We start from the raw sequence: 27101 nt of genomic DNA on the forward strand, positions 1-27101 counted from the left end.
ACCTGTTACATAATTCTAATAAACACAGTTGCAGGATCTTATCCATGATTTTTCCATTAATTACTATATAAATAAATGAAGTATTTTATAGAAGACTTATAAGAGTCCGCCAGTTTTCCTAATTCATTACATTTGCCAGAACTATAAAAAGATTTTTAATATTAAAAACTGCATTTCTAAAAGATCAAGAAGTATAATACTACTTTATTATAGGTGTAGCATACAACATTTTATGGAAAACATTTACAATCCTTAGATGAAAGTTAATCAACATTGTGCTTTGCATTGTCTCAAAGATCTTTATTGCTAGCTTTATAGCTTATCAGAAGTTCTTATACTGGATAGAATAGATACAGTATAGATAGATGTTTACACTATTTGCCCAGTTTTGGAATATGTTTGTCCAAACTTATCAAAGAGATCAATGGATGGTAACACTGTTTCAAAGTCCTAGAAAAAACAGAGAGGAAAAAAGACAGTTAAGTTTGGGTATTTTTGTTTGTTTTTTCACTTTTATTTTTTAGTATACTTAAGAGGTCTGTAGATATTGTACAGTTCCATTGGTCTTTCTTCCGTTTTAATTTTCCTGTTATGCAAGGTAAAATTTAGGACATAAGTTATGCACATTTTTTTTTTTTTGAGGAAAAAGGCTACTAGCAAACACCCACCCCTTTTATCAGGAAAAAATTGGGAATGGTGGTTCTGAACATTGAAGAAGTCTTCATTTGGCAGAGCAGACGGCATTTGCTATTAAGATGCCTGGCCAAACAAAAACAATTGACTGCCAAAATTAGCTCCTTGGGACGATTTAGGAGCCTTTGAAGTGAACGGCTTTTTGAGCTGGAACTAAGCCCAGGTCTAGCTTCAAACCCAAGTCAAAATGACAAAGAGGAAATTTTCTGTGCTACTTACCCCCTCAGTGTAAGATTACTTTGGGTTGGCAGCTGTACTGTTTATCTTGTTATTTAAAGCTATTTCACTGGATACTCACAACTGAGTATTTAAACAACTGGCTCTGATCGTGGCAACAGCAGTTATGTTTGACCACATCTAGGCAAGACCTCACAGTTTGATAGGGTAAATAAATTCACTGATGACTGTGCAGTTAGACCAATTAAAGTTGTATATAAAATACACTGAATAAATAAACCCATCATGTTTGCAACAGAGGAAAAAATGTGAACATAATTTTAGCAAAAAAGCCTAGTAATTTATTTACTTAAATATATAGAGCTTAATTATGACTCTGCTCTGCTGGTGCACTAAAAGGCAAGAAGGCATAGGAAACCCTGCCCCAGAGTATCCTGGCATGCTCTCGCTCTGGGTATGTGTGCTTATTGCCTCTTATAGGGTGTTTCTATACTTCCTCATCATATCTCTTCCTTTCCTATTCTTTACTGTTACTGAGAGCAGCTTAGGGACTACTCTAAGTTCCCCTGACAGGGGATCATTGGAGAATAGTACATGTCTGGCCAAATCCCCTTCTGTCCCCACCCAACACCTGCTGGGAGGGTGGGTAGCATACAGCTGACTTTATCTGATGTGGGGATTTTCCTGTTAGAGAACCCCTGTATCCTCCCATGCCACTGAAGCAGCACAAAGAGGAAGGAGCTGCACTTAGCTACGATTGCAAAATAATTCATGAAAACTCAGAGAAGGTGAAGAGAATGGATCTTATTTTTAAACTATAAATTACATTCAAGCTATTCTGTAAAGTCCCAATTTAAAGATACATTTTTATTCTAACATGGGGGCAAATGTCTTTTACACATTCACAAACTGTGCTCATGAAAAGATATTTCTCTTTACATCAGTTGTTAGCCAACAGGTATATGCTATAAGTATTGCACGCCATATTAATATATATTACACATTGTGTTATATATAAATGTTAGCACAGACTTTTTATATTTGAATGGTATTCTGCTTACTCTTGTTCACTCCTGGTAAGTATCCCATAACACACTGCAAAGCTGAAGTCAGCTTTGGTGCTAGCAAATACAAAATCAAGATACATACGTTCGATGTCCTAGAACAGATACTTCCACAGGAACTGTTTTGGAATATTGTATCCAAACAGAGACAAAGTATGTAACAAAACAATAAATTAAGGAATTGTTACAAACTGGTGGGTTGGATTTTAGTGACATATAGAGAGTTTTGTACCTTGTAAAACTATACTATAAATTTGGGTGACCAAATAGCAAGTGTGAAAAATCGGGATGGGGGTGGCAGTGGGGGGGTAATAGGAGCCTATATAAGAAAAAGACCCAAAAATCAGGACTGTCCCTATAAAATCGGGACATCTGGTCACCCTACTATAAATATAGCTTGTTTAAATGCATATTTCCAAAGCATACCTCTACATAAGATGAACATGCTGTGAAATAAGAATTGCTTCCCAAAAGGAGGGCATGCATGTTTCCTTTATGTATGGTACTGTTTTGTCTTTAGACAATAAATTTGTCTGAGTTTGGTTATTTGGTCTCTTGAACATTTTTCAAAATTAACTACAAGTGTATTCAATCCATTGGCTATACAATTAAACAACACAGTCAAAAGGCTCTCAGCACAAAAACTCAATAGCAATATGTAAGGAGGGCCATTTTCCAGATGGCATACCCGTGATTAATTTTTCCAGCTGCATTTGCCATTTTCTATGAATTTCCTATAACAGGTATAATAGAAGATAATGAAATAGAGGACCAGATCCTCCAGTCCAGTGTGGCCACTTTGCAACATACTGTTGGTGGATTCTGCATATGGAGTCGTGTGTCTATCCCTGAGATGATCACCCCAGTTCAAGTATCAGAGGGGTAGCCATGTTAGTCTGGATCTGTAAAAGTGGCAAAGAGTCCTGTGGCCCCTTATAGACTGAGGGTATGTCTACACTACGAAATTAGGTCGAATTTATAGAAGTCGGTTTTTTAGAAATCTTTTTTTTATAGTCGATTGTGTGTGTCCCCACACAAAATGCTCTAAATGCATTAAGTGCATTAACTCGGCGGAGTTCTTCCACAGTATCGAGGCTAGCGTCGACTTCCGGAGTGTTGCACTGTGGGTAGCTATCCCACAGTTCCTGCAGTCTCAGCTGCCCATTGGAATTCTGGGTTGAGATCCCAATGCCTGATGGGGCAAAAAACATTGTTGCGGGTGGTTCTGGGTACATGTCGTCAGGCCCTCCCTCCCTCCCTCTGTTTTGACACCATGAGCTCAGGATTAAACAAAGACTGTGACTGGCTAGCCAACTACAAAAGCAGTTTCTCCTCCCTTGGTGTTCACACCTCAGCTGCTAGAAGAGGGCTTCATCTAACCTCGTTATCGCTAGCCTGATTCTTGCTTGCATATTTATACCTGCCTCTGGAAATTTCCACTACATGCATCCGACGAAGTGGGTATTCACCCATGAAAGCTTATGCTCCAAAACGTCTGTTAGTTTATAAGGTGCCACAGGACTATTTGCCGCACCCCAGTTCAAGTGGATCCTTAAGTGACACAAATATAGTGTACAGAATCCTACACCACCTCCTCTTCCAGCTGCCTATATAGAGGGCATGGATGAAGAAAAAGAGGTATGGTCCACACTATCTTTTAACTTGCCAATCCTTTCCTGTTTCAGCTATTTATGGCTGTTTTGCAGTTGGTATACATTAGTGCACCACTAGTCTGCGCTAACATACAGCTGGGAGAGGCCCTACACTGAACAGTCCCAGGACTGGGGTAGTAAGGTACAAAGGTAAGCGTCATGCACCTTTTGCACAATACCCTTCTTAACTTGTGCTGTGTGTGCCTTGGCTGTAGCCAAGGGGATCTGACCTGTGTTCTCTACAGATTGGCCAGGAAGCAGGATGAGATCAGCTCAAACCTGTTTTTTAAATCCCCAAACCAAATCAAGAAATCACTTCTCATTTTCAAACATGTTGAACTCTGAATTCTTTTACTAGAGGAAACTGTAAGCTGCTGTAGTCAGAATGCTAGAGTTTAACAAGACCTGGGGACCTTTTAAATGCATTGACTACTTGTTTGTCACGTCTGCTCCTCACCCATGGACAAAGAATTCAAAAAAGGGGCAGTGTATAGTCAGCAAGCAAAGAACTGTCTCAGTGAGCAGACTCCTGTGATCACAATATGGACTTTGTAAAAAAATAAAATAAAAATAAAAAAATCTACAATTAATGCTCAAGTAGTTTACATTGGGGATGTTGTTGATAAAAATCAATTCCAAAGAAATTTTACATCTGACTGAGGGCAATTGGTACTTTATAAAATGGCTTCAAAATTAAAATTCAAGATTTAAACTTTTAAAACTGATGCTCCATTTTGCACACACAACTGACTGCACACAAGTAATAGAATTTACAAGCAATCACTCCCCCTTTTTGAACAGAAATCATCTTTGCACTTGTAAATTTTCACTTGTGTGCGCAAACTATATGGACATTTGCAAAGCTATTTGTGAACAAATGGGTACCCATTGGAAGGCTGTTTGAAAATGGCCCCTCGTGTTTCCAGCGAAAATTTTTTATTAATAGTTTCTTTCAACAATAACATGGAGAAAAGATTACAGTGCATAAATTGCACATAACCAAAAAATGCATTTCTGAGGTCTTATCGAGCAACGTGTGGTAGAGGTTGGAAGTATAGTTAGGCATCAGCTTGAAGAAGGACAGCCTATTACTTCAATCCAAAACAAAAGTAGGCGGAAAGCAGCATCTTCTTACCTCCCAAATTTTTAGATGCTAAGGCCAGAGGGGACCATTATGTTCATCTACTCTGACCTCCTGCATAACACAGACCTTAGAATTTCCCTCCATAATTCTGCGTTAAGCCCGTAATTAACTATGAAGCTGATGGGCAGTTGCTGAACTTGGAACATTATGGTTCATGGTGTGAACTTTGAATGTCCTTTGTCTCTGGTGATAAAGTTCCATTTTTAAAGAGGTACCTAAATATAGATTGCCATGACAGACTGAAACAGCTCCACATACTTCTGTTCCAAAGGTTAATTGTGTAACCTCTGCAATGAACAACATTCTCCCTAGACTCATGATCCACAGACCAAGGTTTCTTCTGAACCAACCTGGGCAACCTACAAGACAGCCCAATACATTACCACCACTGCACAATGTCATTTGTGACAATATGCTCTGAGAAAAGGTAAACAAATCTATGTGGGTCTCAGAAAAAAAATCTGACATCAAAGTAAGTGCTGTGATGACATGTTCTATCCAATGCAAGACATACAGTCATACATGTTACAAAAAATGGCAACCAGAAGTAATAATATACATGGTCATGAAAAAAATGTAATGTTATGCTACATAGGGACACAGTTACCCAAATTGTCATTCTGTCCTTGGATTAGTGAGTACTGCTAGCAGGGGTATTCAACTCATCTCTGCTTAACTTCCTTTTTGAGTCAATATCCTGGGACATATCATGTCATTTATTTTTAAAGAAGGATTCAATGAGGGATACTGTTTAAAATAATAATTGATACAGTATGATCCTTTCTGTGTAACTCTGGGTGTCCATGTGTAAGTATATCCTTGATGTTAGTGCCTGTGATAGTAAAATTAGAGCTTTAAACTGAGCTGTCCTCATAAGCTCCATGACCTTTTAATAGCCACAGAGATTTCTAACAAAGAAAGCAGATCAGAAGTGGGAATCTGTTATAAAAGTAAAATGTTGATCTAGCCAAGTTCTTGCTTTGTAAATTTATCGGTACTGGTTAACAACATTTCCAACTAGTACAAGGGCTTCTGACATGACAAAATGAGTATAACAACCCATTCTGTCAATACAACACAAATGTCATTTCAAGTGCTCAAAACCCACTAAGCTACCCTAAAAAAGATTGATTTATCTGCTCCAATGTTTCTTTGGGGCAAACTTTTCTCACAACTGAAACCAATTAGTGGGCCTGGCACTTGTAGTGCAGAATGTAGGTCAGTGTCAAGTAATAAAAAAAGTATTGACTTTTCTCTGTCTGTAAGCAGCATGAAAGGGGTGCCATGGCCTTGTCGTATATGAAAAGAGCTCCATTAATTTCACTTATTTCAACCAGGGCTGTCAAATACTAATGCTTCTATTGCACTTTTCACACAAAGTACATTGACACCAATCCTGGCCCCAGCGATACAACTTTACAATATTTCAGCTAGTGAAAGGGGTCTGGACTATAATTTTTAATTCCCACCAGTACATTTAGACACCTTAAGCAGCATTGCTCATGAGAGCTACTGAGAGATATGAGCTGGGACATTAATAATGGCTACCCACTTCTCCTGGGTAGCAGGAACTATTTCTTGCGTATAGCCTCTCCAGTTAATTAGCCAGGAAGTACAGGATGCAAATGCCTGACATAATAGTGTTTTTTCTGGCTGGTGGGCACAGACTGCCAGTAGTATTTTCTGATGTGGGCTAATGTCCACAAACCAGATATAGGTCTCCTGTGACTTAAGGCTACAAAGTTGAAAAGCTAATGTGTTAACCAATTGGGTCACTGAGCCCCTTAAAATAGGCTATACTAACAAAGTTATGCATTAGACACTGGCCTTTGTTGTGTCTGTGGAGGGGTATTGACTCTCAGGGAGGCACAGTGCCTATTGGAAGCTCCCTGCAGTGGGAGAACAGCACTGAAATACTTAACAGTGTAGTGTGTGCTCTCCTTGTTAGCTGGCTGATGCAGTGGAGAGGGGAAAAAGGCCACGGACATACCCCCACCCCTTTGGAATGGCTAATGCTCTTAACAATTCTTACCTTTCTATAGTCAATTCACTCAGGTGAGTGCAAGGAATGAAATCACAACTAGCTTCTGCGTGGGAGTTCAAGTAAGGAAAGGACCCTTCACCTTTCCCATATCGTGTACCAGCAGAGCAGCCGGTCAAAATCCAGCCCATAATGTTGTGATACTGTTTCACTCTATTCTTTGCAATGTCCATCCTGAACTGGCTGCTTTTCTGCACTTGGACTTAATGGAACTTCTTGACAAGCTCCAAATGTGATGTCTCGTTAAATCCCAAATTGCCACTTGCAAATGCAAACAACACTGACGATAATAAACTCTCTGATTCAAAAAGATTGAGTAATGTAGAGGGCAATTTTCAACTTACTTTATTGATTTTATAAGTGAAAATCTTACCCTTTGAATCAACTTGTCATTAGATCTTAAAATAAAAAGCAATATTGCTTAGCCATTACAAAAGCCAATTTTATATTCTTCTGTATGACATTTCCATCAGACAACTTTTTGCTGCTTGTCGGTTTGCTCTTTTATTGACAGGAAGCATATGATATTATGTGCACAAAAATCAAGAAATTATTCTCACAGTAGGAAGTCTAGCAACACTATTTTCATAGCTTTCAAACAGAGGAAGAAAACAGTAATTGCTGTTTACTTTATGCAACAAATATTTCATTCTAATTATACTTACATTTTACTAAGCGTTAAAACTGTCACTAGTTTACACACATTTCCTCTTGGGAGTTATAAATGAAAGAACCAAATTCAAGCAGGGCTTGCTAAAATTATGAAAGATTTCTAATTACTGCTGATGAATTTGAAAAAGGACTAATCTGATAATCACATAGGTCTAGATCCTTACTGTATGATCTGCCTAGTGTGAGGAGGCAGAGCATCTGGAACAGCTCGGCAGGGGAGACTGTGACTGTCTCATGATCTCCCTGCTGCTCTTGGGAGGAAGTACCCTGCCAGATCTGTACCTGCCCACAGTTCTTCCCCCTAGCACAGTTGTGCTGGCTGGTGTGTTGAAGATGGAGCCTTGGCTTTGCCCAGTCCCCACCCTATCCTGTCCAATGTACCTGCACAGGATGGGAGAGGAGTCATAGCCGCTCTGTGGAGCCTACTTCCCTCCCCACACTGCTAGCCATGGTACAGGTAGTCCACATCAGGGAGTAAAAGGACATCCCCTTACTCTCGTGCACAGCTGCAAGGGCCAGGCAATGGCTTGCTAGAAGAGAATGACGTTTTAGGTAACGTGACTGCTTAAGTCACCGTTTAATATTTCCAATTCTTTGGTAATGAACAAATGCGTCTCATAAAAACTGGGTTTTTACAGTAATTGTACACAGTGATCATTTTAAGTGGGCCAATTCTGTATGTTCTTACTCAGTTTTTACTACGCCTTCCTCAGACAAACCAGATGCCAGCTTCAATGGGGGTTTTGCCTAAAAAAGAACTGAGTGGAAACCGGGTAAGGACATCAAGGCTTGGATCAATGGGATTATTTCCCCCTAAATGTTGCCTCTCTAAATTTAGCCTGGGATATGACAACAGTAGAGTACTTTTCTTTTTGGCTTGTGCAATCTCAGCAGGAATAATGATCTCTGGTTCAAATTTGGCCCTCAGTACACCTGCAACCCCACTGCATTCATTGGAGTTGCCCAAGTAAGTGTAAGATCAGACTTCAGCCCTATAATTTGAACTGGGTTAAAAAGTCTATTACTGTTGTGGAAACCAGGTTAGAATCCAGCTCTTTCTCCCGTACATCTATTGGCTCTGCAATGCTGTAAAAAGAAACAAAACCTTATTTTTTATGAATTCTGTGCAACTGTAACTTTGAATACACACAGAAAACAAATCTATGGAAGAGGGAATTGGCACTTCTACGTTGTCACTTTTCAGGGTGGGACTGCGCCTGTTGGCAAATTCAGATCCCAGACTCAGTTTTAAAAAGTGTAATATTCTTCACAGACTCGTCTAAGTAAACAGTACAGTGTATACTGTATTATGCTTTCCTACACATTGTTAAAATAATCTGTGGAAACTGCACTATCCAAAGTTTTGTTCTGCCTGTGTCTGAACAGGCCCTATATCTATATTTGAACCAAAATTGCCAAAGATGATATTCTATTTTCTGAACTAATGTGGTCTTTTTTACAAGTAAATTAAATTAAGAAAGCAATGTGAATTTCTTCACCAGCTATTTCATACTTGGATACCCCTGAACTTTATTGAATCTGGGCTAAAAAACAAATGTACAGGTGAAATAGTTTGATTGGTATTCAGAGTACCAGGAGTTACTTATTTGCTGTTGTCATTCAAATCTTGATTTATTGCAGGCCACTTTCAAAAAGCATTTTTTAAAAGGGGATTAGACATTTAGTAGCTTCATCTTAATTTATCTAAGGTGTATAAATGACATTTGTCAAAAATGAAAACACACTGATGAGTAATAAATAAGGATATTCTATGAGGATATTAAATCCAAGTGAGGTGTAACTATGCCTAACATTACAATCCTGTGTACATATGAAAACACTGTCTTTAAAAACTTTTGATGAAAAATGAGGGGGTAGGAATGTAAACACAGACCTTGCATCCTTATACAAATTCTTTGGCCTGATGATGACTAACTTTCCAACTGCTGGCAATAGGATATGTGCTAGAAAATAATGCATTTAGGCAAGAGTATCTTGATTTATGACATGTATATGCTGCTCTTTCATTGTCTAATATGTTCAACTCTAGCATTATCTTTCCAGAGCCAATTGTGGTCTGCCAAGACCAGACCAGCGCCATGTTTAACCTGTTGGACTAAAGCCAGAAAACACTTTTAACCTGCTCTGATCAAGTTGCATCTATCTTAAATTGACAGATATTAGAATGAAATAATCTGAGGCGATATCTGATGCTTAAAAGTGATTCCAGTTTGGCATTTTTTACATTGTTCTGGATCAGGTTTCTGGAAGTGAGCTGTGATGTTGTTGTTCTTTTTGAGGTAAATCAGAGTTAGTTTTGAATTCAACAGGTTGTAAGTAACTGGCTTAATTCTAGTAGGTTGGAGGTGGTTCTAAATTGTTTGTTCTTAATTGGTTTTTACATGTGAGAGGGCGTTTTGAATTAATTCTAGTAGGCTGACTGTTTTGAGCAACTCAGATGGTTAAGGATAGTTCAGGCTTGGCTTCCTAACATTAGAAATAGCGGTGGTTTGATGCAGTGTGGTTTTGACTTGGTTCAGCTTAGATGAGTGTAAGGGCATGTCTACACAAACACTGAGTGCAGGACAAGGGGAGTGTAAATCTACAGCACGCCAGTGTGTCATGCCCTAACTGTCCACATGGACCCTGCTGTTGTGCACTCAAAGTTTCCTAGTGTGGTTTGACCAGCAGTACACAATGTGCACTAGAGAACTTTTAGTGTGCAACAGCATGGTCTACGTGGATGGTTAGTCTGTAGATTAACAACTCAGCTTGTCATGCACTGTTTGTCTAGAAAAGCTCTAAGTAAAGAAAAAACAGTTACAGATATTTCTAGTTTTGTGTGATTGATTAGACTTCAAAATTAATTGGAAAAAACACAAAATATTCCTAAATCAGTAACAAAGTAAAGATTTTATATTTATTTAGCAGAATTTGCATGTGTGAATGCTCATGTGCAAATACCTGAACAAAGCAATGCACAGTACAATATTTCTGAAAGCACTGAAAAAGTTACTGAACAGGAGGGATGGGGCGTCAGAAGATGCACTCTAAGTCCTTTTCCAGCCTTAGTAACGACTTTATTCAGAATAGTTACAATGTTTGCAATTATCTTGCAATAAAGTGAACCACTTACATTATTTTAAGTCTTCTGCCTGTTTTAGTATTATCTTTCATCATCTTATTTGTCACAGTTCGTGAGTTTACGCATGCGTTAGAACATTCTGAGCCACACAATATTACCTGGTGCATCTTTTCTTTTTAAAATCTCAGCCAATACACCTTCTGTCACAATTTAGAGAGGTGTTATGAGCTTCGCATGTTGTTAAGGGTAAATATCCTTCACTGGATGTCTCAATACAACCACTAAGTGGTCAAGGGTCTATCTTAACTTTTCTGTTATATCAAAGAGAGAGTATTGGATCAGTGTTCTTGTGTTTTAGGACAGTCCCACCATAAAGGCAGGGAGTTACATTACATTTCACCCTCTACAGCATGCATCTGATATGTCTGAAAATCTTTTTCAGCTGAGAGGCTATCATGAACTAACTGAAACAAGATCTTATAATGGTAACACAGATGGGAGAGGAAGCAGCCATCACTAGATCAGCGACCACTACTCAAATACAAATTTCCTTTTTGAGAGATTTTCTCCGTCTTTCCATATAATTACATTTATCTTCCATTTCTAGTTTGATGGTTTTTCTAAACACAAAAAAATGGGTAATACCCTTTGAGCCTGAATTTGTTGTTAGTGTCTGCAAGGAGTTTCTGGAAATCTGCCAGAGATTATGGATTAAGAGTATGGATTAAGGGCAAAGTGCTTAAATGTAGATAGTTAAAGGCTGGAATACTGAGCAAAGTATGTTTTTCCGCAATTCCTCAAGGTCCAGTTTTATCTCATCTCTAAGTGACCAATCCATTCTCTGCAATCCTATCTCTTCTCCCTTCCCCACTTGTGCATATGCAAAAAAAAAAGGAATTAGTGTCTCCTGGAAGGAGATTTGAAGTAGACCTAATTGGTTTCAAAGTGGAGGAGAAAGGCTGGCCATAACTCTGGTTTTATCCCAGATTTTAAAGGTAGTAGTTTCACCGCAAGATAAGACCTTTTCTGAGGCAATTTTTGCTGCCTGGGAAGGAAAATTAATGTTTTTACAATCCTTTAGTTCTCCTTTGTTACAATACTTGTGTTTTATCCCCACTTTATTACAGAACTAGTGTTATTAATTGCGTCTGTTTAGTTCTCCTTTGTTACAATACTTGTGTTTTATCCCCACTTTATTACAGAACTAGTGTTATTAATTGGGTCTGAACAGCAGTGTCCTCTAAGATATTAGGTGGTGTACTATGGGGTAAGTCTCTCTCTCTCTCTCTCTCTCTTTTTTAATCTCATCTAAATACATTAGGATATGGAAGATTGCATTTCTCCTAGTAGTTTTGAAAAGGATCTCTATGGGGAAGATTAGAAACACAAACATAATTTATGGAAGCAGTGCCAATTTGACCACTTTGATTTTTCCCATGCACCATGTTATTACTTTTTGCTGACTCAGCAGACCTCGTTAGTGTTTTTTGTTGTATTTTCAGCAAGAGAATATAGTTTGACTCATAGAGTTAATCCAACTGTGGGTTAAACGGACACCTAAATATTTTATGCAACATTGTTTAGCACACCAAAATCTTGTAAATGAAGATAATCTGCATAACATGGGGGGAGTCTTAGGTCATCAGGGTTGTTATCCAGGTCTACAGTCATCAACATGCTATTGTCTGACTAAAGTGGGCTTTTATAAATCACTATGCCTGCTTTTAGTCCATATATATTTGGACTAAGTGTTTGCACACATTGATCTATTCAGCTCAGACATAAGAGGATGTCCCTGTTCTGTTATCTCTATGAAAAGGAAGAGTTGGAGCAATCGGTATCAATTCTTTCTTTGGCTCTTTCAAAGGGGTTTATATAATAGTCATGTTCAATCTGTGACCAAATCCGATCTTCCTGGCCCACTTTCCCAACGACCCTTCTCATGAAGTGGCAGGTAGCCTGACTTTCACTGCATCTGGGAAAAGAAGAATATTCAACCCAGCCCTCAGTCAGTGCTTCAGTTCTTCTGCCAGTAATTTTCTCTTCTTTATGAGATAATCTATTTCTTGGATCAAGATGGGGGAGTTCTCTCTTCCTCACTGTTCACATAACCTGTTCCTCTTCTTCAAAACCATGGATGCAACTGATTAAATCGCTCAGTGGCCACTGGGTATAGGGGTGGGGGGAAATGAGGGTGGGGAGAAATGAGGGCAGGGACGGGTTGGGGTGGAAGAGATCTATCCATAGCCCCTGAGAAGTTCTTATTTTTCCCCATATATGATTAAAGCATTGCTATTAAATATATTTCCAAAGTGGCTACTTTTAGCACTCCGTCCTTTTATTTTTTAAATAAAAATAATAGTTGAAATAATCTATTCCATTATATCATATTATTATATTAGTAGTAATAATGCATCGTATGCACTACTACTACTGATGTTATGAAATAATGTAAATATAAAAATACTATAATGTGGAAAATATATAAAATAAAATTTGAATCAAAATTCCAACAAAATTTCAAAATTCCAACGTGAAAATTTTCTGAAACTGACATTTTTGGGAATGTCCATTTTGCAAGTAATTTATAAAATATTTGCTTTTGCTCTAATTTGAAATCTCAGAAATTCTAGTGAAACAGATATACTGGGATGCAACCAGCTCTAGTCATGATACAAGTTGTCCACCTTTTAGAATAGTGCACCACAGTAGTCCTGAAAGACTTTTGCTGAATGAAAACGCATCAGACACCCTAAACAAGCTATTTAGTCCTCAGGACCTCTATCCTACAAATATATTTTATAGTGTGTGTGTGTAATGTCTAAATATGATAATAGATTTAAGCATACATTTATGTGTGCCCAGTTGATATATACAAATGCCTTCTGGGGCAGTCACAGCAGGTATTTTCACATGCATATGGTCAGATAGGCATCTAACTGGCCATTTGCATGCACAAAGACTGGGTATACTTGAGTATTTGTGTGCATAAGGTACATAAACAAACTCAGCAGGCTGTTATTTATTTGGTATCAGTCTTCCCTTACTCAGAAATCTTTTAGGCCATGTTGACATGGTTCCAGCCATTTCAGGGTATTTACTGTTTTATTTTTATCCTGTCCTCTCTCTCTCTCTCTCTCTCTATTTATATATATATATATATATATATATATATATATATATATGTTTTGGAAGAACCAGCAGTAGGTGGCATTTAGGGGCTAATGAGGCTAAATCTCATCAATAATACCACAACGGCGTGGCTGAAATACTGCGTTGTACAGTACTATCTGCTGCCCCCCGAGGATTTCTGATGGAGGTGTAACACACAGGCTACAGGGAACAGAGGGAAAAGGCACAGAGCAGGGAATGCATACTTCTGTGGGGCTAATTCAGAATATAAGATTCCTTGCTCCCTGCAGCCAGAGTTCTTCTCTGGAGCCTCTGATCCTGCTGCTTCAGACTCAGCAACAAGTGCTGGGGACGGTTCTGATATGGTTTACATGGTTTCTGATTCTGGTGATGGGTGTTGAGTAGAGAAGACGAGGGTCTGAGCACCGATTTTTCTGTATCAGGAGGGGTATGTTGGGTAGTTAAGAATTCAGAGATAAAGAGGTGGTTCTGAACTATGGAGAGATTAAGCAGGAAGAGGAGGTATTAGGAGATAGGGATTTTGTGTGCATGCCTGTGTTTATGAGCAGGTGGGAATTTTGGGGAGCTAAGGAGATTTGAAGAGGTTGTGAGCTTGAAGGAGGATGGGCTGGGCAGGCAGGATTCAGTGCAGAGGGGAATGGAGTCATCTGGTGAAGGAAGGGTTGAGTGAATTGGGGTTATATGTATCAGAGGGGAAACAGTTGAGGGAAATGGTAGGGTAAGAGCTAGATTTGAAAGGGAGAGGTAGGGACTGGGAGAGAACATGAAGGTATAAGTGCAGGTTTTTCTCCTAACTGCCCTGTACTATTAAGCACCCCAGATTTTCATTCTGAATGGCGGAGGCTCTGGCACTGGAAGAGGTAAGGGGGTGTCCCTCTCCTTTACTTCCGTACAGACTTTCCTTATCCCCTACCAAAAGACATCCCTGTGACATCCTTGAATGGTGGTCCAGTTTTCCCTCTTTGAAAATATGATCAACCTGTGGAAGAGAATAGAAGGCATGAATACAAAAGTGGCCCTTGCTAGCTGCAGGCCCACCAGTGATTTTGGATACCACCTGCCACTGGGAACAATTCCTGGTCCCCTCCCAGATTCCTCATGTAATTTGCCCTAGTCAGTAAAACAGGGACCACTTCTTCTAGGCCAAAAACCTGTTACTCCTCTTCCTTTCTTTCACTTTCATACTATAAACTATATTTCCTGTCCTATTTCCTTTTGCTTATCATTAGTGATTATTTATTTATTCAGTCCCACGTGTAAATCCAGCAGCTTTTTCTTGTATGTCAAATATCAGTGTTCAACCATGTCTAAAGAAAAATGTCAAAGAATAACAGATCACCATCACAGGTCATTTACCCATTTGGCAAAAATTCATTTTGGCAATTGATATGAATCTAATTCTATCAAATTGCAACTGATTATATATTGGTTGATAGGCCCAATTTTAGAGACAGTAAGGAAAGGTTACTCACCTGGTGCTGTAACTGGAGTTATTTGAGATTTCCGTCCCTGTGGACACTCCACTTCAGAATGCACCCTGAACCTTTGATTGGAGATTTTTGGTAGCAGTACCTGTTTGGCCCATGCATGTGTCCCACACATCCTTATCCTCCACACTAAGGCTAAGTGGGGCTGCACAGGTGAACTGCCCTTAGATCCTTCTCCACCGCAAAGACACAGGGGAGACTCCAAAGCACAGGGGACAAAGGTGGGGTAGTGGAGCACCAACAGGGGGACATACCTTGAAGACCTCCAGTTACTGCACCAGGTGAGTAACCTCTCCTCCTTCTTTGAGAAGTCTCTCTTTGGGGCTCCACTTCAGGTGACTCCCAAACAGTACCCCCATTAAAAAGGTGGGAGGTTCGGAGGAGAGTCCAATACAGAAGAAAGAACTGCATTGGCTAGAGCTGCATGTGATCTTGCTGCAGGTAAAAAGGCAAAATGATTAGAAAAAGTAGGATCAGATGACCAAGTTGCCACTCTATAGATGTCTGCAACTGGTACATTGTTAAGTAAGAGTATAGACATAGACAGTGCTCTCATGGAATGTGCTATCATTCTCGAAGGGGATTCAATATGAGTTCTGTTATAATTTATTTTAATAAACTGGAGATCCATTTTGATAATCTCTGTTTCGAAATTACCAAACCCTTGTTTCTAAGCAGGAAGAACTCGAAATGTTAGTAAATAAACACAACTATGACATAATTGGCATAACAGAGACCTGGTGGGATAATACACATGACTGGTATAGAAGGGTTCAGCTTGCTCAGGAAGGACCGACTGGGAAAAAAGGGAGGAAGTGTTGCCTTATATATTAAAAATGTATACACTTGAACTGAGGTTGAGATGGAAATAGGAGAGAGACTTGTTGAAAATCTCTGGGTAACGATAAAAAGGGTAAAAAAACAATGGTGATGCCGTGGTAGGGGTCTACCACAGACCACCTAACCAGGAAGAAGAGGTGGATGAGGCTTTTTTTAAACAGCTAACAAAATCATCCAATGCACAGGACTTGGTAGTGATGGGGGACTTCAACTACCGAGACCTCTGTTGGGAAAATAACACAGCAGAGCACAGAGCACAGATTATCCAATAAGTTCTTGGAATGTATTGGAGACAATTTTTTATTTCAGAAGGTGGAGAACCCTACTCGGGGAGAGGCTGTTCTAGATTTGATTTTGACAAATAGGGAGGAACTGGTTGAGAATTTGAAAGTGGAAGGCAGCTTGGGTGAAAGTGATCATGAAATGATAGAGCTCATGATTCTAAGGAATGGTAGGAGAGGGCACAGCAAAATAAAGAAAATGGATTTCAAGAAGGCAGACTTTAGCAAACTCGGGGAGTTGGTAGGTAAGCTCTCATGGGAAGCAAGTCTAAGGGGAAAAACAATAGAAGACAGTTGGCAGTTTTTCAGAGAGACATTATTAAGAGCAGAAGAGGAAACTATCCCACTGTGTAGGAAAGATAGGAAGTATGGCGAGAGACCACTTTGGCTTAACCAGGAGATCTTCAATGATCTAAAAAATCAAAAAAGAGTCCTACAAAAAGAGGAAACTAAGTCAAATTACAAAGGATGAATATAAACAAATAACACAAGTATGTAGGGACAAAATTAGAAAGGCTAAGGCACAAAATGAGATCAAACTACCGAGAGACATAAAGGGTAACAAGAAAACATTCTACAAATACATTAGAAGCAGAAGGAAGACCAAGAACAGGATAGGTTCATTACTCCATGAGCGGGGGTGGAAATAATAGCAAAATGTGGAAATGGCAGAGGTGCTTAATGACTTCTTTGTTTTGGTTTTCACCAAGAAGGTTGGTGGTGATTTGGACACCTAACGTAGCGAATGCCAGTGAAAATGAGGTAGGATCAGAAGAGGCTAAAATAGGGAAAGAACAAGTTAAAAATTACTTGGACAAATTAGATGTCTTCAAGTCACCAGGGCCTGATGAAATGCATCCTAGAATACTCAAGGAGCTGACTGAGGAGGTATCTGAGCCATTAGCGATTATCTTTTGAGAAGTCGTGGAAGACGGGAGAGATTCCAGAAGACTGGAAAAGGGCAAATATAGTGCTAATCTATAAAAAGGAAAATAAGGACAACCCAGGGAATTACAGACCAAACAGCTTAACTTCTGTACCCAGAAAGATAATGGAGCAAATAATTAAGCAATCAATTTGCAAACATCTAGAAGATAATAAGGTGGTAAGTAACAGCCAGCATGGATTTGTCAAAAACAAATCATTTCAAACCAACCTGATAGCTTTCTTTGACAGGGTAACAAGCCTCATGGATGGGGGGAAGTGGTAGACGTGGTATATCTTGATTTTAGTAAAGCTTTTTACACTGTCCCGCATGACTTTTTCATAAATAAACTAGGTAAATGCAACCTAGATGGAGCTGCTATAAGGTGGGTGCAAAACTGGTTGGAAAACTGTTTCCAGAGAGTAGTTATCAGTGGTTCAGAGTCATGCTGGAAGGGCACAATGAGTGGGATCCCGCAGGGATCAGTTCTGGGTCTGGTTCTGTTCAATATCTTCATCAATGATTTAGATAATGGCATACAGAGTACACTTATAAAGTTTTTGGACGATACCAAGCTGGGAGGGGTTGCAGGTGCTTTGCAATATAGGATTAAAATTCAAAATGATCTGGACAAACTGGAGAAATGGTCTGAAGTAAATAGGATGAAATTAAATAAGAACAAACGCAAAGTACTCCATTTAGAAAGGAACAATCAGTTGCACACATACAAAATGGGAATTGTCTGCCTAGGAAGGAGTACTGTGGAAAAGGATCTGGGGGTCACAGTGGACCACAAGCTAAATATGAGTCAACAGTGTAACATTGTTAAAAAAAAACGAACATCATTCTGGGATGTATTAGCAGGAGTGTTGTAAGCAAGACACAAGAAGTAATTCTTCAGCTCTACTCCACTCTGATTAGGCCTGAACTGGAGCATTGTGTCCAGTTCTGGGCGACACCTTTCAGGAAGGATGTGGACAAATTGGAGAGAGTTCAGAGAAGAGCAGCAAAAATGATTAAAGGTCTAGAAAACATGACCTATGAGGGAAGATTGAAAAACTTGAGTTTGTTTAGTCTGGAAAAGAGAAGACTGAGAGGGGACATGATAACAGTTTTCAAGTATGTAAAAGGTTGTTACAAGGAGGAGGAAAAAAATATTTTTCTTAACCTCTGAGGATTGGACAAGAAGCAATGGACTTAAATTTCAGCAAGGGAGGTTTAGGTTGGACATTAGGAAAAAATTCCTAACTGTCAGGGTGGTTAAGCATTGGAATAAATTACCTAGGGAGATCGTGGAATCTCCATCATTGGAGATTTTTAAGAACAAGTTAGACAAACACCTGTCAGGAATGGTCTAGATAATTAGTCCTGCCACGAATACAGGGGACTGGACTAGATGACCTATGATTCTGTGATTCTGTCTGCAATGGATACAAATAGTCTAGGAGATCTTCTATATGGTTAGGTCCTATCTAGACAGAAGGTTAGTGTCCTCCTGACAAGTAGGGTATGGAATATGGCTTCTTGACTAGTCTGGTGCTATTTTGGGGGAAAATGGGAGTTGAATGGTTTGATTAATATGAAATATGAAGGGATTAATATGAAATACCTTAGGCAAAATATTTTGGATATGTCCATAGCATTTCTCTCTGATGAATATCATAAATGGAGGGTCTACCATTAAGGCCCCCAGTTCTCCCAACCTTTGCTACCAGGAAATCTGTCTTCATTGATAAATCTAATAAAGAACATGTAACTAGTGGCTCAAAACCATGTTTCGTAATGCAATTAAGTACTAGGTTCAAGTCTCAGCTCAGCATATGAACTCTGATTAGTGGGGAGACAGTCGATAAACCTCTTAGGAATCTTGCCAGAGTGGGGTGAGCGAAGAGTGAAAACCCTCCTATCGGTGTGTGAAAAGCTGTTGTTGCTGCTAAGTGAACCATAATGGAATTCAAGGAAAAGAGATGATTTTTCAGTTCTAACGCATAATTCTCCTGGGAAGAGAAGAGCAAGCTGGTGAAATCTGGCTGTTACACCAAAGATGATAATATTTCCATTTCTGAAGGTATTTCTTGTCAGTTCTTGTCTACTATTTAATAAGATGTTTTGTACTTCTGAAAAATGGGTTATCTCGATTCCTGAGAACCACTGAGGAACCATGCTTGAAGCCTCAGAACCTGCAGCTTGGGGTAAAGTGTTCGACCAGCATTCTGAGTCAGTAGGCAAGGACTGATCGAAAGCCTTCACAAAGGATAGAGAGGGTGAGTCTGAATCAAATAAGGATACTAGACCTGTCTTGGCCTCATTTGTAGAATCAATATGACTGGCTCAATCTTGTTTGATCTTGCTGAGAACCTTTAACAGTAATAGTGTTGGTGGATATGAATAGGAAAGTCCTTTTGTCTGTGAGATGAGGAACATGTCTCTGATACGTACACTTCATGCCAGGTGGAATTGGCAGCAACAAAGAGTCGGGTTTGATATCTAGAGGTTCCTCTTAACAGTACAAAACAGAACCGTCTCCAGCCCACACCCAATATGGGAAAATTAAAACCACCTCAGGCACTTCTAAGAGGCAGTACTTCCCCACTTGCAAGCCCAGAGTCTGTGTATAGCAAAGAAAACTTTTAATAAAAGGGAAAAGGAACCCAGCATTAATTTGGGAAAATACCACGACCGCGGTTCGAATGCATATGACCATGAGCAAACATCCACCCCAGAGTATGTTAAGCAGCACCCTTTGCCTCAGTGTCTCACCTTGCAGTGTGACAGTCTGACAAACAAATGTTCCTTTAACACGTCACTCCCCTTTCCCTCCACTGCAATGGGCTCACAGTTGCCGCCATTCACTCTGCATCACTGCCTGGTGCCACCACTGTGGGCTGCTGCACTGTCATCCGCTGTGCCATTGCTTCTCTGCTGCCACTTGCCTCTCTACTGCACTCTCTGCGATGCCGCGTCTTGAGGTCCCATCACTTAACTCAGCTCTCACTGATTTCAGCAATTAGTGGGAATCTCCCTGCTAGTGCAGGTAGCGCAGTCTGTTTCACTGAAATGCTGTCCCACACCAGGTCTAAGGCTTAGCACTTAGACCTGGTCATCAGTGATTTCAGCTCTAGAAATCACTAAACAAAACAAGGACTCTCAATTGAGTCTAATTAGTGCTGTCTTTAAGCAGAGTGGGGGAGATTAAAATGGTGTCTAGGACTCCTTAGGCAGAGCCCACACCACCAGGCAGGAACACCTATTGCCACCCTCTCTCTCTTTCAATGTGATTTGGCATCCCTACCCACTGCTTAGCAAGTGAGATTCAGTTGAGGGGGACCCTAGCAGTCAGGGAAGGCTAAGTAGAGTTATGCTGTCCTTTACTCATACAATCAGGATAGCATTTCATTATCCCTACACTCAGTACTAAAATGACTTGTAACCCAACACCAGCCAAAATTGATCACTTTGGCAAAGCAGGTCCCTCTGCTGAATTCCCAGGCAGGGTAGGTGTGTTTATGCAAATATAGTCTGTTCCTGAACTCTTTTCCTCAAGATCATCACTAAATGTCAGGAGGAAACTCATTCAGACCCTGCTTACATCTGGATTGGGGATCAAGACCCCCTCTGGAGTGATACCTAATGAATTTTGCATTGGCTGTCATGGCAAACAGATCAACCTCCACTAACCCCCAGGCTAAGACTAAATTGTGGAGGATTCTGGAGTTCAGTTCCTGTCTGTAATTTAAAAAGAAATGGCTGCTGAGGTCATCTGCCATTGTGTTCTGAATAGCTGGGAATGTAAAAGCTGAGATGACTATGTGGTAGGCTATGCACCAATTCCAGAGTTTATCGCTTTTGGAACAGAGAGATGGAAACGTGAGCCTCCCTGATGATTGATTTAATACATGCATGCCACATTGTCTGTCCATCTTTACTGACTTAGATTTGATTAGTGGTAGAAGTGTAGGAAAACAGTTTTGATGGCTCTCATTTCCAAAAGATTAATTGAGAAGCTGCTCTTGTAGTGACCAATTTCCCTGTACCTTATGAGGTCCCAGATGTGCCCTGCAACCCAAAAGTGAAGTGTCTGATATTATTGCTACTGTAGGAGGAATGGCTGAGAAGATGTAGTTGTAGCTGAAGGAGGTTTCTTTTTTTGAGCATCTTTGTCTCTTGGTCAGGGCTTCAGATGGTATACAATCTGTTGAACAGGGGTCTGATTCCTACTAAATCTCCTTTTATTTACAGGAGAGTAATCCCTAGGGATCACAGTGTGGCTCTTGAGTCCACCATGTGGAAAGATATATCTGTCAAGTCTGCAAAAAGCTTGTGACCATCAAAAGGGAAGTCTTCGACAGTACTCTAAAGCTCTCCTGGAAAGCCGAACACCTGTAGCCAATATGCTCTTCTCATGACCACTGCACTGGAAATAGGCTATGCTGCGGTATCTGCCACATACAAGGAGGCCTGGCACAATGTCTTTGTTTGCTCTTCTGAACTGAAGTGTGGCTGCAGCATAGGATTTATGACCAAAAAGATCAAGCCTCTGGTGTTCCTTACTGTAGGGGGGTCACTTTGAGTTATGCTGTCTGTCTTGTTCATTAACGGCCTCCACTATTAGGGAAAAAATAGAAACTCCAGTTCCCTAGCAGGAAAATAATACTTTTTATCCACCCTCTTGCAGGTAAGTGGTACGGTAGTGAAGTTTGCCATACCATCTTAGTGGGCTCCATAAAAGCTTTTTAACTAGAATGGCAATCTTTATAGATATCCAAGTATGGAAAATATCTTGGAGTTTATGGTGGACTTCCCGAACCTCCTCTAAGGGAATCTGCAGCATGTCAGCAATCCACTTCATCAGTTTCTGAAACTGCCTGGAGGCATCTGCCACAGAAGGTGGTGAGACATGACAGCTTCAAGTGGTGAGGAAGAAATATTAGTAAAAGGTGTCATGTCCTTATTAGCCTATGCCTCTTGCTCCTCAAAGGTCTCTTGTCTGGCATAAGTGGAAAGGGGGTTGAGCAAAATGGGCTCTTCTCTGTTCCCTCCAGTGTTGCAAGGACCTCAGTGTGAATTCTTGGTGATAGAACGCCCACTGGTCCCAACAGGGCCACTGAGGGGGCCCAAATGGCATAGGTGGAGGCAGCCATCTGTTTTCCTTCTAGGTGTCTCATTTGAAGTCTATCCTCCTGTAATATGTCAGTATAGGAGCGAGAGAGGGAGGTTTTCTATAATAGGTAGAAGAACCTGCACCAAAATTTGACAGTCCTCTTCCACATACTCTAAGCGGGGAGATAGCTGTATCGTTTGCAAAACAGATGAGGGCAAGTGTGGTATTCTAGGTCAGTGTTTCTCAACAACCGCTCTGTGGACTGGCACCAGTCCCTGAGATCTCCCAGACAGATTAGGAAGGCAGCAAGCTGGTCCCTGGAATCAAAAAGGTTGAGAAACACTGTTCTAGGTGATAGAGGGCTTGGTGACTGAGAGAATCTTGACATTGACAAACCCCCCAGTTAATAGAGGAGACTCCAGCTCAGAAGATATTATCAGATTATCAGGGTACCTAAACTCTCACTATATTAACAGTATCAAAGTTTGGGCCGAGTGGTAACCTGTGGAGGATGGCTCTGGTACTGATATAGCTGGTACCGGGTGTTTGGTATGGGAGTGAGTTGGTGTTGGTTTCCTTGGTACTGTAGCTAGATGAGTGGTCTTTGGTGCCACTCATTTTCTGTTTATCAGTACTGAGTGTTATTCAGGCACAGGCTTGGTTTTTTCAACCCTGTCTCTGTCGCTCTGGGTATGGGAATCTGAATTTGGTGCCAAGTCTCTCTTAGGTGACTGACTCCTTTTCACTTTTGTGTACTGGCCTCACCTGGAGCCTGCATAGAGCTCATCTTTGGACCTAAGGGCTCCATAGCCTTCTTCTGAGATGGTGACTAGGAGCTCCTTGGAGATTTACTCCTTGCCTCCATGTGCTTAGAGGCAGATGTAGATGAAGACTTTGGTACCACAGATGTACTTGCTGCTGTGGTACCGCCTACCTCGCTTCTGATCTCTGGTGACTAGCGGTACTGGGAGGTCGATGTAGAGAGGGTCATCTGCTCCTGGATCCCAAGCTGGACATAAAGCTTGCTCCATCATTAGGACTTTAAACTTAATTTCTCTGTTTTGGGGGGATCGACCCTTGAAGGAAGTGAGATCTTGCGCTCACTGGAGATACAAGTATTACTCAGATAGTAAAGGCACTCTTGAGTGCTGGGGAGTCTACCATTCCCAAGGAAAAACTAATGAAAATGTAACCCTTAGAAAGGGAAATCTCCTAAGTATATATCTATATGAATAACCTTTTTAAGAAAGAAAAGAAAAACAAGGGGAACAGTTGTTCCAACAACTATAACACTATAAGGTCAGTAAATATAGGTAACTATCTGAGAAAAAAGCTGAATATTAGAGAAATAGCACACAGTAGATTCTGTCTCAGGCCAAATGCGGATGAGAAGGAACTGGGGGTGGTTCGCCTGTGCAGCCCCATATAGCCTTGGCAAGGGGCATGAGGATATGTGGGGCACATGCCCGGGCTGAATGAACACTGCTACCAAAAATCTCTGATCAAAGGCACAGAGTGCAGTTGTATCCTGAAGTAGAGCACCCACAGAAACACTACTTGAAGAAACTTGATACTTGTCAAATATTATATCGCTGATGGTACAGTATTCAGAAAAATGCAATATACTAGATGTGTTAGCACAAATTTAATTTCTGATTTTTAATATAAATAATAATAGCTTTTAATAAAGCTAAAATTATTTTCCCTTCTGATGTGATTTTGACGTGCATGTGTGCAGTAGTCTCCACAACCTCTGATACAAACACAAGTAGTTATAGTACCAAGCGCATAAATGTTTATTTCATTTTTAAGGTGGATAATGCACAGATTAAATTATATCCTCCAATGTGCATGTTGGAGGACAGAATTTAGTCCTATGTATTTTTTAACATCTACACAGAACTCCCAAAGAAATACTGTATAGTAGAATGCCAGTGCAGTAAATCAAAATTTTATAAATGAATAGGAACTGGGAATGTTTAAAAATTGTTATATGTTACTTTGTTCATTGACAGGCTAGTAGCTGTATGAGTTATATTGTAAAGCTTCCCATACGTCTCTGAAGACGTCAGTTTTGACCAGAGTGTTCAAATTCTTTAAATAGTAAGACATTTTGGTCTTCCTGCTGCCAAAGGCCTGGACATCTGCAAAAACTACAAATCACACCAAACTATGTTGAATGATATATGGAGGGCTGCAATCCACTAGGAAATAAGCTAAGACCAACACATTCATTTCATTTAAATCCTTTGGTGGGATTTGAACCATCTAGCCCACAAACCATGTCTCATATGATTGCAGTATACAGCCAGTCCACAGTAATAATGATTCATATACATATACGTATATATGCTTTATTGCTACCTTTAGCTGGATTAAAAGCAATATATCAAATTTTATATTTGTGCTCCTTTTATTAGCTTTCTACCACTTGATCAGCTGATAGAGGCAATAATGAAATGTTTTTTTATAAACTAGAGTTTGTAAGTCCTGTCCTGAGAATGTAATATTTCAAAAAACAGTCTAAGCTTTGGGGAAAAAACCAATTACAGAAACAGCATTAAAAATGCCAAGCACTGGGCAGAAGCAATTCTGGATCAGTTTAAAAAAGTGATTGATGAAACTCTAATCTGAGCTGAAGGAACAGTTTCACGACAAGCTGTGACCATTCCACACACTTCATTAGCCGCCATAATTAGCCTGGTGTTTCAATTTGTTAGAACTGGTGGGGACAATTTTACTCAGAATGCAAACATCAAAAAACAGGGTCCCTCAGACTTCAGAAGAGGCTGATGAGAGGCTTTTCTAGTCTTTGTTAACTAAAAGATTAATTACAGCTGATGGGAGGCTGTACTCTGATTGTCACTCTGTCTATGTGCATTACTTTTAGCATTAGAAGAAAGACATGGTTGACACTGCACTGCTCAATCAAGCAGCTTCACATGAGGGTACAAAGTCTGTTTTAATATGCAGAGCTTTTTATTGTTTGATTGACTTTTTCTTTCTTTTAGGTCTGAGTCTCTCACACCTACATAGTATTACTAACAAAACAGCAGGACATACAGTTGGTATACAGTGGCATTTAACACTTAGCTTTCATTCTTTCATATAACTACATCTCAGAGATCTGAACACGCCTCAAAGCCTTCTGACAGGAATTTTATTATTTGTTTCCTTCCTAATGGCCAAAATGTAGAACCCTGCCCAAACTGATTCACTGTAAAAAACAATGCTGCTAAAAGTATCATAATGCCTTTTCCAAGCTGTTCTAAGTAAAATCGGTCTCTTATATACTTATTTTCACTTTACTATCCTGATTCTTCGCTGCCTTGCGTCTTTTGTAGTCATTTAAACCTGTGTAAAGTGGGTTTAGTACAGGACTTCCCCACTCATTTACACTGGTGGTAACAATGACTACATAACGTATAAGACAGTGGAGAAGCCTTTTTGCAGACTCATGCAAACAGAAACTCTGAGGTACCTGGTCTTATATCTATCAAGGTGGATTCATTTAACCTGAGTTGGTGAAGAGTATACAGAAGTAAACTCTTCTCTCTAATGCAGAAGCTTTGAAATATATTCCAGAGTATAAACCCAGAGTGATTCTGCATTTAAAATTGTGTAAATGAGATTAGAGTCTGACTCATCATCTGTATTTCAAATGGAGGAGGGTACTTCCAGCTTATATCAAACTAATACCATGAGAGATAACAAGCAGCTACCTCCAAAAGTGTTGTCTCCAAAACTGATATAACGCCTTGTTAATCCAACTGAGTATAAATCATAAAAATATTCAAGCACAGTGCAGCAGCATCATATAGTAGTTTCTCTCTCAGGACAATATTTACTATTATACTTTGCCATCAGGTCAGGATGTGAGTGAGGGCTCTCAAGACTGCACAACGTAGCCAGAGAGTGTGCTGGCAAATCAGGCCCTGAGTTTTTAAGCCCACAGTCAATTTTGAAGTTGAAGATAGGGTACAGTAAATCCATAATGAAATAATATTTCTCATCCCTCTGGAAACTGGGTAACAACTTTCTCCTGGAAAATTTCTTCTTGAAAACAGGTATCAGGTTTTTTTGCCTATAATATTGTATGAAATATGGGAGAGCTCCTTATCTAATATAAAGTGATGCATCTCCATTGAAGTCAATGGAGCTAAACTGTGATTTACATCATCCGGGGATCTGGCCCTGTATCTTGAATGCTTTTCATTGAGCTACATTAATGACAACTCTATATGCCATGTATTTCCTACACAACTCAAAAGAGCTTTTTGACATCTTTCATTTCAATTCTATTTGCTTCGGAACATAATGACAGATGAATGTCCTCTAAGACTATCTAGGCCTGAATCTGCAGCCACAGTGTATGCAGAACTCCCACAGACTTCAAAATAGAGCCAGGTTGACTTCAGTGACAATGTGACTTAAATTGACTTCAATGGGAGCATCACACATGGGGCAGCTACAGGAATGAGCTCTAAATTTCCAAGAATATTGATTAATTAGTGCAAAACTGCATAGAAAATTCCATATAGATTCACATAGTCCCCTTGTCAGATAAGAAGAACTGTTGTTCCAACAGATTGAGAATCATTAAGATAGTGAATGCCCAGTTCTAATTGTATTTATTTATTTGCTTGTTGTTTATGGTTTATTTAATCTTCTTTTAAGGTGGAACTTCATCAACCAGTACAACTCCCAATTCAGTTGATAACCTTACATTACTTTTCTGGAGTGCTGGAGGGATTACAGGGTATACTCTATTTCCAAAGTAATTCTG

General features: G+C 39.8%; 1 protein-coding gene across 1 annotated transcript in view; it reads right to left on the minus strand.

Moving 5' to 3' along the window:
- Positions 1-369: 369 nt before the first annotated feature.
- Positions 370-27101, minus strand: part of SPATA17 (spermatogenesis associated 17) — a 153094-nt gene continuing 126362 nt past the window's right edge. The window contains exon 10 of the mRNA XM_077811939.1: positions 370-450. Within this exon, the coding sequence (XP_077668065.1) occupies positions 370-450 (81 nt within the window). The remainder of the gene's footprint in view (positions 451-27101) is intronic.

This window comes from Eretmochelys imbricata, chromosome 3 (assembly GCF_965152235.1).
Source record: "Eretmochelys imbricata isolate rEreImb1 chromosome 3, rEreImb1.hap1, whole genome shotgun sequence".
In the NCBI taxonomy this organism is placed as follows: Eukaryota; Metazoa; Chordata; order Testudines; family Cheloniidae; genus Eretmochelys; species Eretmochelys imbricata.